Raw genomic sequence first — 14,212 nt, 5'->3', positions numbered from 1 at the left:
CATTTCACGCATTCAATTTTTGATTTTGTTATTTTTAAAATTATTTTTAAATGAAGTAGGAAATGTTTGATTTTATCAATTTTAAATCAACATTAACTAAACATGATAAATATTAAAGGTTTAAATTGTGAGATTTTTGGAGATATCATACTCCAGAAATTAGTCAAAAATTAATAACTATTACATGGTGATTATATCATTAGTGTGAATAATATTATAAAAATCATTTTAATATTATAAAAACTGTTTGATTATTGTTTTTTAAGAACTGTTTTTATGTTCTTGAAAACAATGTGTTTTAAAAATTAAAACCTATGTTTTCTAAATTTTTATTTTTAAAAACAATGCAAGAGGTATAGAATAAATTTTAAACTTGTTTAAATATGTAAAAATACAAACAACCACAAATAAAAGCAATCATGATACGAATTAGGATTTCATTTTTTTTTGAAATCATATTATCTTATAGAATTAGGATATGCATGAGGAGGATTCTTACCACTTTGTCCCTATTTAGGGAGAATTAGTTATAAACCCCTCAAAAGTTCTATAATTGCATATTTATCCTCAGAAAAAACATAATTGTATATATATCCCTGAAAAATATAAGTAATTATGGATATGCCCTACTGTTAGATTCCGGTAATCAAACTTGATTAGCTATGGTTATAACTTGGATTAAGATATACAAAAGGTCCAAAATAACCCTTATACAACTTAAAAAACTTTTCAAGGGTATATATGCAATGGTATAATGGTAATTTTATATATTTGTTGTTTGTTAATGGATGGTTTTTCAACTAATTTGAACCCCAATTATGTATATTATTCAAGAGTATGTATGCAATTAACTTTTATTCAGGAGCAAATATGCAATTTCAAAATCTTTTAGAGGTACACCTGCAAAAGCCCCTATAAAAAATATCATGTATTAAGGATACATAGCAAAAGTAAATAAATAAGAATTAAAAAAATTAGTTTTAAATATTAACACTTGATTTGGTGTGTTAAAAACTCAATATCAAATTCTAAAATTAATACCTCCATACAAACTTTCAAAATAGCTTTAACAAAATATTGCGATTATATTATAAATTGGACGCATTTGTATTATAATAATTCTGAAAATTGAACTTATGCTTCATTTATATATGTATATATATATATATATATATTATTACACATTAAATATATGTATTATAATCACAAAATGTCATTATGAGTTTTATTTATATTCATTTCATGTTCATTTTTGCAAACTATATTGTTATATTAATTTATTTAAATCATAGAATTATTAAATCATAGCAAAATTATGTTGTAATATCAATTACATGAAAGAATAACATCAAACAAGTTTTTGAATTTTGTTTAAATGTGTGTTTCAAAACTTTTTTGAAATGAGTTCTTTTGTTTTTTTTTTCTCTTAAATATGTTTTAAAAATACTTAAATCAAACAAATTATTTTATTTTTAAAAATTTAAACTTATTCTAAAAATTATTTTTTATAAAACTATTCCAAAAAATATAACCTACTCAACACTAAAAATCATGAAAGGATTGTGGCTTTTTTTAAATATTACAAAAAAATATATATTTACCAAAATAAGCATATTTGGGATTATTTACAAAAAATAAGCACATTTGGGAAAACGGAAAACTTTCCGTTTTTAATTTTTTTATTTTTTTAAATATAGAAAACTGGAAAATTCCTCCCGTTTTCTTTTTTTTTTAATTAAAAATTTTAAAAACAGAGAATTTCTTCCATTTTCTTGATTTTTGTATTTTTTTAATAAAAAAATAAAAGTAGAAAACGGGAGCCCGTTTTCCCTTTTTTTTTAATAAAAAAAAACTTAACGGTTGCATGCTGCACATTAAGTTTTAATAAATTTCTTTTTTATATAATTAATTTTTTAACTAAAACATAATTGTTGATATATATATTTAATGTTTTATTAAAAAAAACTACAAATCACGAAAAATATTAGAAATAAAACGGTCAAATTTGTACTAGTAAAAATTATTACGAGAAGTACTTATTACAAAGGAGGCTGTAAAATATGCATTGGTCAGTAATTATAACAGTAAAACTTACACCTATATGTAATTATTATCAAGTAGGTAGGTCAAACCTGCACCGGTTAGTAATTAGCACAAAGTAAATTGGTCAAACCTATACCGGTCAGTAATTAGTATGAAGTAGATTAGTCAAAATTGCACCGGTAATTAATTAGTATAAAATGGGATGGTCAAACCAGCAACAGTAAGTACTTAGTGCAAAGTAGGACGGTCAAACCTGTACCGGTCAGTAATTAGCATAAAGTAGGATGGTCGAACCTACATCGGTAAGTAATTACCACAAAGTAGATGGTAAAATTTGCACCGGTCAGTACTTAGCACAAAGTAGGTTTGTCAAATATACACCGGTCAGTAATTAGTACAAAGTAGGGTCCCGTCGAACCCTCGGACGGTCGATAATTAGTACAAAAGTACACTCGATCAAACCTCGTGATCGGCATAGATTGGTAGAAAGTAGTTTGGTCAAACTTGCATCAGTAATTAATTAGGACAAAGTAGGACGGTCAAACCTACATCGGTCAGTAATTGGTAGAAAGTAGTTTGGTCAAACTTGCATCAGTAATTAATTAGGACAAAGTAGGACGGTCAAACCTGCATCAGTCAGTAATTAGCATAAAGTATGTCAGTCAAACTTGCACCGGTCAGTAATTAGTTCAAAGTAGGTTGGTCAAACCTGCATTGATCAGTAATTAGCACAAGGTAGGACGATCAAACTTGCACATGCATGTTAGTAATTAGTACAAAGTAGGTCGGTTAAACCTGCACAGTCAGTAATTAACAAAAAGTAAGACGGTCAAACCTGCACCGGCCAGTACTTAGCACAAAGTAAATTGGTCAAACCTGCACCGGTCAGTAATTAGTACAAAGTAGATATATCAAACCTCCACCGATTAGTAATTAGGACAAATCAAACTTGCATCGATAAGTAATTAGGACAAAGTAGGACAGTCAAACCTGCACCGGTCAGTAATTAGCATAAAATAGGTCGGACAAAATTGCACCGGTCAGTGATTAGCACAAAGTATGTCGGTCAAACCTGCACCGCTCAGTGATTAGCACAAAGTAGGACGGTCAAACGTGCACCGATCAATACTTAGCACAAAGTAGGTCAGTCAAACCTGCACCAGTCAGTAATTAGGACGGTCAAACTTGCAATGATCATAAATGAAATTTTCAAAATTCGAGCTTTTTATATAAACCAACATTTGTAGCCCATTTTCACTCTTGCACACTATTTACTCTCTTTCAACTCACTCACCTGTACTTCTTCTTCTTGTCTTCAACAATGGCAGAGACTTCACTTGTGTTGGTTTACTACAATGATTCAATCATTGCCAGTGAAGACACAATTATATTTTCGTCGGAGGATCAATCATATTTTTATGTCAAAGACGACATCTCTTATGAACATTTAAAGAGATCCATTGAAGAAAGTATTGAGACTGCTGACAACCACCGGCTCGCTCCCAATTTCTTTAAGATCCGGTAAGATTTGCTACCGGTTATTCAAATTGCGTAATGACCAAGATGTTCGGATGATGTGCGACTGCCACAAAAGAAATCAAGATATTGGCATTATTGAATTGTACGTGGAGTTTAGAGCTGCAACTTTCGAGAGTGCTCCTTCCCAGCAACAAACGGCCCCAAATGACCAAGTTAATGAACCTGAAAGGCTCTCTACAGAGTGGAGGGCACAAGATCCACTACCCAATATTGATTTTACTAATTCACAACATCTACAAGGCGGAACAAGTTCTTTTCATGATACTCATGAAACTGAATTCGGCCGGTATGGGCGATCCAGTGAAGACGATGAGGATGACGATGGTGACAGCTTTGGGGATGACACTGAAGCAAGTGTTGATTATAAGACACGAAAAAATCATAAATCCGAACATATGCCATCGAAAAATTAAATCTAATTGAACACCAAGCCATAAACATTGGTGTGTTATTTATATAATACATCATCTATCTAACCTAATAATATAATTACTAATACATAATAATATAATTACTAATACGATTAATAATTATGAAATAATACAATTATTAATATAAACTAATGACTTAATACAATTTTTAATAAAAAATTAACCTAATAATATACTAGGTTATCTAAATAAACATGCTTCGGCCATAATATAACAATTAGTAATACAATAACTAATTATGACATAATACAATTATTCATAATAACTAATGTCATAATACAATTATTAATAAAAATCTAACCTAAAAATATATATGGTTATCTAAGTAATCATGTCAGGGGAGCTATTAAGATAATTATTAATACGAATAATAATTATGGCATAATACAATTATTAATATAAAATAATGACTTGACACAATTATTAATAAAAAAAATAACCTAATAATATATAAGGTTATCTAAATAAACATGCTTCGAGGTTAATATAACAATTATTAATACAAAAATTAATTATGACATAATAAAATTATTCAAAAAACTCAATGACGTAATACAATCATTAATAATAAAAAAATTACCCTAAAAATATAGTAGGTTATCTAATTAAACATGATTGGGGTGCTAATAAGATAGTTATTAATACAATAAATAATTATGACATAATACAATAATTAATATAAAATAATGACTTAATGCAATTATTAATAAAAATAACCAAATAATATACTAGGTAGTCTAGGTTATCTAAATAAACATGCTTCGAGATTAATATAACAATTATTAATACAATAATTAATTGTGACATAATAAAATTATTCATAAAACCTAATGACATAATACAATTATTAATAATAAAAATATTACATTAAAAATATAGTGGGTTATCTAATTAAAGATGATTGGGCGCTAATAAGATAATTATTAATACGATTAATAATTATGATATAATACAATTATTAATATAAAATAATGACTTAATACAATAATTAATTAAGACATAATAAAATTATTCATAATCATATTAAATAAAGAGAAAACCTAATAATATATTAGGTTATCTAAATAAACATGTTTCGAGGTTAATATAACAATTATTAATACAATAATTAATTATGACATAATAAAATTATTCATAAAACCTAATGACATAATACAATTATTAATAAAAAAATTACATTAAAAATATAGTGGGTTATCTAATTAAACATGATTGTGGCGCTAATAAGATAATTATTAATACGATTAATAATTATGACATAATACAATTATTAATATAAAATAATGACATAATACAATTATTAATAAAAAATAACCAAATAATATAATAGGTTATCTAAGTAAACATGCTCCAAGATTAATATAACAATTATTAATACAATAATTAATTAAGCATAATAAAATTATTCATAAATCCTAATGCCATAATACAATTATTAATACAAAAATTACCACTAAAAATATAGTGGGTTATCTAATTAAACATGCTTGGGGTGCTAATAAGATAATTATGATGTGAAACTAATGTTTTAATACAATTATTAATAAATAATTAATTTAAAGGTTATCTAAGTATTAAAAGATATTGCGTTTTTCCGGCAAAATGGATGAAATATGATCACTCTGTAATCCTAAGAATGTCATCAAAAATTATCAACAGAAATTGTATATACATGTAAGTATAAAATACCAAAACAATTAGAAGTTGAAATAAGATTAAAATAGAAGAAAATGAGAATGGAAGGGGAGATAGTATGAAGTGGGAAGTAGGAATTATATAAGAAAAAATAATAATAAAATAATTCAACAAAAATATTTATAGCTGTTAATATACGGTTAGTAAAGTGTATATATAACTATACATTATATTTGTTAATATGGCCGGTAGAGAGTTATATATATATATATATTTATAAAAGTATATATTATATTCTTTATAATGAAAAAGTGGAATGGAAAACGGAGACAGAACCCCGTTTTTTACTTTTTTTTTTCTCTCGTTTTCCACTTTTTATTATTATTTTTTTAAAAAAATCGAAGACGGAGTATTTCCCGTTTTCTTATTTAATAATTAAAAAAATAAAAAAATAGAATAGGGAATTTTTTTTTCATTTTTCCCCCAAAATACGTATTTCTGTAAATAATATAGAACATGCAAAGCCAGGGATCATCTCCATTGATTTTTATCAATATAAATATAAAATAAATTAAATATCACATAATAAAAATTAAAATTAAAATATACTTAATTAAAAGATCGAACTATATAATTTTTTTAAAAAATAGATAAATTATATATTTAGGTGGCGTTTGGTTTGCGGTAATGTAAAAATATTACTGGGAATCTGGTGATAATGTATTCAGATTATCATGTTTGATTAATGTAGCAGTGGTAATGTTGATGGTGATGTGAGATTACCAATAGTGAAATATTACCAAATAAAGTAGTAATGTGATTACCACTAAAATAGTTGTCCATCCAGATTACAAAGTTTGTGGTAATGTGTAATGTTTTTTTTTTCCAATTATGCCCCCACTTATTTAATCTAATTCTTTATTACACTCCCTAGTTTTTATTTTTCCTTATTATTTTTGATATTATAATTTAATTATTTAAATACTTTAAATTAACTTTTCTAAATTTTTATATGTAGGGGTATTTTGGTAAATACAAAAGTATTTTAAAAAATTGTAAAAAAATAATTTTTGATATTATAATTTAATTATTTATTTATCTAAATACTTTAAATTAAAATTTTCAAAATTTTATATATAGGGGTATTTTGGTAAATACAAAGGTATTTTAAAAAATTATGCAAAAAATAATTTTTAATATTATAATTTAATTATTTATTTATCTAAATACTTTAAATTATATTTTTCAAAATTTTATATTTAGGGGTAATTTGATAAATACAAAGATATTTTAAAATTTGGTAAAAAATCATCTTTAATATTATAATTTAATTATTTATTTATCTAAATATTTTAAATTATATTTTTTAAAATTTTATATGTAAAAGTATTTTAGTAAATTTGCATATAATATTACCAATCACATTACTATAGTAATTTTGTTACCATGATAATATATCAATATTGTGAATCAAACGCCCCCTTAATGTGATGACGCCGTTGTCGATGAACTACGGTTAAAACACGGAGGAAGCTTTGGACGGCCGCGGTTGCTTCGACGCCTAGGAACCCAAAAACAAGCGAAAGAAGCCTTCTTCATCTCCAAACCCTAGCCATGGCCGACGACCTCGACGAGCTGCTGGACAGTGCGCTCCCCCTTCACCCCTCTCTCTTCCTCTCCTCCGTCTTCTCATCGGATCCTTGATGTTCATCTTGCTTTTTACTTTGCAGGCGCTCTCGATGACTTCAAAAAGATCGATCTTGCACCTGAATGGAGGAGCAATGCTTCTTCGTCGACGCCGGTGCAGGGATTGGGGTTGGGATTGCCGGATTTGAAGGCTAAGAAGAAGGTGAAGCAGAGGGCGGCCGCTGCTACGATGAAGACGGGGTCCTCGCATGCGTCGGAGGCGTTGGAGAAGCTGACCCAGCAGACCCGTGAAGCTGTGCGTGGGTTGGAGTCGGCCACGGCTTCGGCCGGGACGAGAGGAACCGATGCTGATGGATTGCAGGAAGATGAGACTGCGATGGTTGAGGAGTTCATCAAGAAGTTTGAAGAGCTTACTGGTTCTCAGGTTTGTGATTTGTGGATTTTATAATTTAATTCTTTTATATTTGTTGAAGATTTTTCTTTTCTTTTCAGAATTGTTGATGTTTTAAGGTTTTATTGTTTTTGAGTTCATGATTGTTTGGACAATAGAGAGAAATTTAAGGTTGAGAGAAAAGCTTTCAAACACTTGAAATCAATTTGGAAAGTTGGAGTTTGTGAGAATTCATGCTTTAAAGGAAGTGTCTCAAGATGAATGATCAGGAACTTTGTAGTAATTACTGTTAGTTGTTGGGTTTTTCTATTTTTGAGTTCTTGATCAAAATGGAGAAATTTAAGGTTGTGAAAAAAATTTGTCAAGCCCTAAAAATTACTACTTGTTTGAAGTCCAAAGGATTTGGGGCTTGTGAGAATTCATGCTTTCAAGGAACTGTCTAAAGATGAATGATCTGAACCTTTATTGTAATTAATGTATGTTTAGCATTTATGATTTGTTGACACTAATGTCATCAAGTAATTTTGCGAAGTTAATGTATCTTTTGAGAATAATTGAGATGTGTCTGCAGGGGTTGCTAAAATTGAAGAAACCTCTTTGATTAGATAAATTTATAAATGCTTTTTTAATCATGCTTAAGAAAGTTTATATGGATTAGTATGTTTATTATATCCTATAATGTGGTGTAATGTGGTTTCATGTAATGACCTGACAAGTAACAATATTGCCTTCATTTTTATACAAAGTGCAGACATATACTTTTATGTTTTTATGAATTAGTGAACAAAAATTTTTCTCTTACAGCATGCTTCCTCAATATTCACATTGATAGCAGATTGCTTAATGCCTGTATAGCATTAGTTCCTAGTTTTCAATAAATGGTCCTTTCACCATATAAACACCTGAGTGTGCTTGCCTTGTTCTTTCTTTTTGATCTTTTTCACATATAATCATGGCAGATAATTTAGTTTGCGTGAACTTTCAAATTTATTTTTTTTCTTAGTAATTTTTATATGTACTTATTTACATATATTATCACTCCTTTTTCTAGGATATGGAATCGATTATGGACACTGTAATGCAGCAGCTTTTGTCTAAGGATATTCTTCATGAGCCGATGAAAGAAATTGGAGAAAGATATCCAAAGTGGTTGGAGGAACATAAAGATGGATTAAGCAAGGAAGAATATGGCCGCTATCATCAACAATATGAGCTCATACTAAAGTTGAATGAAGCTTTTGAGCATGAACCTGATAACTTCAATAATATTGTTGATCTAATGCAAAAAATGCAGGAATGTGGTCAGCCTCCAGATGATATTGTTCAAGAGCTTGCGCCTGAACTTGATCTACGCAATCTTGGAGGACAATTGTGAGTAATTCATTATTTTTCCCCATCTCTCACAACATTGTTTTTTCAAAAATAAAAAGCATAATGCATGTGCTCTAGATGTTAGCCATAAGACTTTATTGGGGAGATACCGGGTGCATTACCAGTTAGATGTGCCGTGTGGTACTGAAATAATAGATAAGTGGTTCGGATCAATTTTCACTTGCACATGATACATGTCCAATTTCTTGGTCCAATGCATCAGTTGGAGGCAAGACTTTGTTGTCTTTGTCATCTCTGACCTTTGATTGTTATCCAGAAATTTTTTTTAAGTATCCATTTATTTTATTGCTTCTGTGAAAGGAAGTATGAGATGAAGTTTATCCATAGGATGTTCTTCCCATTAAACTTTTAATCATGGTAATGGAGACACTCAATTTGAAGATTTATGTTAGCCAGAAAAAAATAGGGAAAAATTGGTCACCTTATTCAGCTATTCCACAAATTGTTGTCCCTTAATAGACTATGAATGACGATTATTTATTTCAATAATATTTGAATGCATTGCCTATGGTCAAATCCAGGGTTTTAGAACCATAGTTCACACAGATTCTGCTTTGTCACCTGAGACAACTTCTGATTGTTTCCTTTGTAGTCTAATGTGTGGTCTGACTTGGTGCTTTTCTCTGGTGGTATCTGTAGGTCTCCGGATATGGAGCCAACCAAGTGTTGTATTATGTGAAGCACACTGCTGCATTTCAAACTTTCCTTTCCTCATTTACGGCAATAAGTACATGGCTACCGAGTGCAAATGGCTCATTTCTGTTGCTTTTTCCTGTTAGGAAAAATGCAATATTTATATCAAACAGATGTTTATTATAGCCTTTACTGTTCAAATGAATGTTTGGATCCCAAAGGAGTGTTCCAAGCAAAAAATTAGATGGACAGATACCCCCTATTTTACCTTATATAACTCATGCATAAAGGATTGAAATAAAGCAATTTTTCTGATTGAATGCCTGCAATTGGCCTAAAGAAGACAATGAGTAACTGCAAACTTCCATTCCCATAATTACAACAACAAAAACAAAGCATTTGCTTTTAGCTTTCTTTTGCATTTGGACTGTATTAGTTTTACAACAACACATGATCAGTGATCATTCACTGATCAGTGAAAAGGTGAGAATAAATCCCAATTTCATCACTAAATTCATGCAGTTCTCTGCATTGTCTTCTCTTAATACAACTTGTTGGGCAGCTCTGTAGACTCCCCCAACCTGGGAAAGAATGCCTCCCTCTCAACTAGTGTCTGGAGGGAACCCAAAATCTTCATCAATGCTCCCCATACAAAGGGAGCACAACAAAAAGCATAAGCAAACACTGCCAAGGCCCTAACCACACCATCTGAATACCAAGGCCATGCCATCACAAACAATGATCCCAGGATTCCCAGCCATGGTGTGAGAACTGACAGTCCTGGCAGTAAAAAGACATTGATCACAATCGAGGTCAGAGCTGCCGAGCCGAGTAGATAAAGAGACCAGCCTAATACAGGATGCACCGTCCGGGGTACAAGAAAGAATGGCACGGTGTATGCTGCCATTATCGACCATATGCCTGCCACCTTCAATGAAGCGTGCAACAATGCGATGCTTTTCTCCGGTTTCCTGTTGTAACAGAGCTTTGTCAGACTGGGTCGGACCAGCCGCGTCACTGCTAAGATGGCAAGATACATCGCAGACTGTATCAGCATCACCAGCAGCTCTGAGTTATACCTGTACGGACATCATTCATGTTTGCAGAGGCAATTGTATCAAACTTTCAAAAAGATGATAAGGACTGTATTTTTTTACATTGATGTTTTTCTTACCCAAGACTCTTTCTGCGTTGCTCGTGCCATGAAAGGCCTAATGGGAGGACTGGCCAAGACCACCAATACCAAGGCTTCAACCATGGCGCGCTGGGAAATGTAATCACACTGTTCGGTCCGCATGGTATGCTCCATCGAAGCTTCAAATCTACAATGCGGAAACAAGAGAATATGTATATCCATGATCATTCAAAGGTTACAAAATGTGTAGAAGAGAGGGAGCATTGAGGAACTTACAGTAGTAGGAAGCATCCATCTGATAGCCCAAGGGAAGGCGATAGAAGCCATCCAGCTTCGAGCCATTTGCAGGCGGATGGAACATCGGACGGTCCAGCAAATCCGGGAAGTAGCTGGCAAGAAAGCCTTGATCTGCACCGTCGGGATTCTCACGTCCAATTTCTAACTCATGGAGCATGTTATTGAAGACATCAATTGAAGGCTGCAAGGCCAAATGGGACGAAATATATCAACCGCTGAGAATTTCAATTTGGTATCTAAACTAAATGAAATATCATTATTTGCATTACGAACTAAGTTATGTATTTCTGTGAAGGCAGTACAGTGACACTTACCAGAGAGTGGTAAATTCAGTAAATTTTTCGTAGAGAAGTTAACGTTAACATGCATTCAGCACGTAAACTCTCTGTGACGTTCTTAATGATATGCTTGAGTTGTAAATATGTGTAATCCAGACATGTTGGTGAACAAAATTTGGGATACAAAGCACATCCAAAACAAGTCAATCTTATATAATAACTGGTCAACATTGCTAAAATTAGGTGTGATAACTGAAAAGGACGCAAAGGTATGGTTCAAGAGGAATGGAGTTGGTCATGCCTTTGACATGCTCAAAATATTTAGTAACTACCAACAATATGATCAAAGGTTCCAATCTAATGACACCAGATTATGACAAATTCTGTTATGATATTAAAATGAGGATGCCAAATGTGTCCTTAACATGAACCTTTCCTCAAACAATTTGTCTTTTCCAGATATTCTAAATGACATAAAGTAAGCATCATCATACAGCAGCATAATAATCAGCTAAGAGAAGCATTCAAAACTCCTGGCTGATATAATATTGTGATGATCTATAAGAATGCAATCGTCATGTTGATAAGATACTAATCTATTTCTAAAAGCAAGTTGTGAGGGTCTTACCTGCAGAACAAAGAGACCAGTATGGAAGATACAAGGGTTAATAAATACAGCACAGAATTGACCACACTGGAAGAGCTCGTCAGTTCTTTGAAGGAAGATATTGTCAGAATCAAGCATAACGACTCGATCATAAGCCACTAAACTCCAAGCATAAAGTTTATTTAGAGTCAGCTTGAATCTACTATTGAAGTTATCCTGCTTCTCATATGGGTTCCTCAAATTCTCAACCCTGACCACTTTGACACCATCCTCTTCTTTTCTGCTCATAACATAAAAGACTAAATTTTATGAGAAAATATTCATGCATTTCACATTCTATTGCAAAACAAGTACAAAAAAGAATGGAGTGACATTTGGTTTAATGAAATTGGTTTTAGCTCATAAAGTCTTGGGTCATCTAGTCTAGTCAAAGCACGCAATTAAATTATTCAGCTAGCATAACAGTGTGGCATACATATTATAAGATCATTATAATTCCACTAGAAAAAAAAGTACACAACCTCATGAACCAGAAACCAGAGATAGCATACTTCCAAAAACTGACATCGAAATTGTGAAGTATTTTGCATAACCTTGAAAATCATCAAAAATTACTCTTAACAAGACAAAGTTGGTTTTTTTAGACACTAAACAACAAGAATAAAACACACAAAAAAATAAAATAAAATAAAATAAAATCACAAGCTTAACTCTCTACCAAAATTCAATAAATGAAAGACCATTTGAGTGGAAATTTTCTCTACCAGCCACCAACTAGAGGTCCAGAATAGCAACAACTCAATGGCAATCTAGCAATTCAATTGAAAGCCAAGGGCAAATCCAACTTCCAACAGATCACATCTCCCAAGTCCACACCTTTTGAAATCCAGAGGACTTAGCAAACAAGCAGACATTACAAACAAACCAAAAAAAGAAGATCAAAAATCAAAACCAAAATCAAAATAAATTGACCAAATTAAGAACAACGAAAGCGTTCATCTTCAAACGCAAACAAGAAAACAAATCCCGGGAAAAAAGAAAGAAAAAACCACAAAATCAAACCCCATTGAACCTCCTCCTACTTCTTCTCTGATAAAATCTGAAGAAAAAAAAAGAGGATTTTGATCCTTCCGTGTTGTACGGGACAATCGAAAATTCAAATCCCAACGTCTTCTCAGCAGTTGGATTCACAACGGAAATTAAAAATTCCCAACAAAATCAAAGAAATTTGAAATAAATAAATAAATTTAAAAAAAAAAGTTCACAGGAAGAGAGGAAGTGAAGGAGAAGCTCACAGAGCACGGAGCCAGCGGGAAGGGACATCGATGGAGGCGATGACGACGAGATCGGCATCAACGCGTAGCTTGGAGAGGGATCGCATCATCACCCGAGTAGCAACGAAGAACTCGTAGTCACGCGGCGTCCCCATGTACATCATCGAGGCGTAGGCGTGCCGCCGCTTTCCCCGTGGCTTCTCCGCCACCGCTCCACACTCAATCCCAGCCAAGATCGCCGTGAGAACTACCAAAATCCGCCATGAAAACCCTAGCCGCGTCTCCATCGAGATATTAGAGGCTAGAAACGAGCGTATGAGCTGTGCTTCGTGGCTATGAGGAATGGGATCTAGGGTTCATCTCGTGGATCACCGGCGGGCATGAGGTCCGGCGCTCATCGCCGGAGATCCAGCCGGCGATTCGAGTGGGAGCGGAGTGGAAGATGAGAAGTTGGGAAATGAGCGTTTTTGTTGGCCCCGGGATTCTCTGATTTCTGTTTCCCGTTTTCGTTTTTTATTTTTAACAGAAAACAATTTCCCTTTTTTTATATTATTTTATTTTGTAATAAAAAAATTAATTACAGATAATAACTTTGTAGCTATAAATAATATAAATATAGTGAATAATTAAAATTTTTATTTTTACTTTTAAATTTCATTAGTAAGCTAAAATTTTTAAATAATAAAATTAATTACAGATAATAACTTTGTAACTAATATTATGATATTATTATGTACAAACATAGCAATAAAGATGCCACCAACTCAACCTACATGTGATTAATGCTACCCTTTTCATAACCTTCTCTAATTACTTTCATTAATTAGCATTTAATTAGATGAAATTTTTTAATTAATTTAAATAATTTTATTCTTCCGAAAAAAATCACTATTTATCACATTCTTGTTTT

General features: G+C 31.6%; 2 protein-coding genes across 2 annotated transcripts; one reads left to right on the top strand and one right to left on the bottom strand.

The window, feature by feature from the left end:
• The first annotated feature begins 7,184 nt into the window (after nt 1–7,184).
• Nucleotides 7,185–9,960, top strand: LOC120278984 (peroxisome biogenesis protein 19-2-like). Its single transcript, XM_039285791.1, has 4 exons — nt 7,185–7,293; nt 7,379–7,719; nt 8,738–9,057; nt 9,718–9,960. Exons 1-4 carry the CDS (start codon nt 7,263–7,265, stop codon nt 9,755–9,757), a joined length of 732 nt encoding a protein of 243 aa, XP_039141725.1. The 5' UTR covers nt 7,185–7,262; the 3' UTR covers nt 9,758–9,960.
• A 138-nt stretch (nt 9,961–10,098) lies between these two features.
• Nucleotides 10,099–13,803, bottom strand: LOC120278982 (putative glucuronosyltransferase PGSIP8). Its single transcript, XM_039285790.1, has 5 exons — nt 13,324–13,803; nt 12,050–12,308; nt 11,123–11,324; nt 10,886–11,033; nt 10,099–10,790 (listed from the first exon to the last, which is right to left on the bottom strand). The coding sequence occupies exons 1-5, from the start codon at nt 13,587–13,589 to the stop codon at nt 10,253–10,255; spliced, it is 1,413 nt and encodes a 470-aa protein (XP_039141724.1). The 5' UTR covers nt 13,590–13,803; the 3' UTR covers nt 10,099–10,252.
• Nucleotides 13,804–14,212: the final 409 nt, after the last annotated feature.

Source organism: Dioscorea cayenensis, chromosome 16, assembly GCF_009730915.1.
Source record: "Dioscorea cayenensis subsp. rotundata cultivar TDr96_F1 chromosome 16, TDr96_F1_v2_PseudoChromosome.rev07_lg8_w22 25.fasta, whole genome shotgun sequence".
Lineage (NCBI taxonomy): Eukaryota > Viridiplantae > Streptophyta > Magnoliopsida > Dioscoreales > Dioscoreaceae > Dioscorea > Dioscorea cayenensis.
The sequence above is the reverse complement of the archived record's forward strand: the minus strand, read 5'-3'. Positions and strand labels throughout refer to the sequence as shown.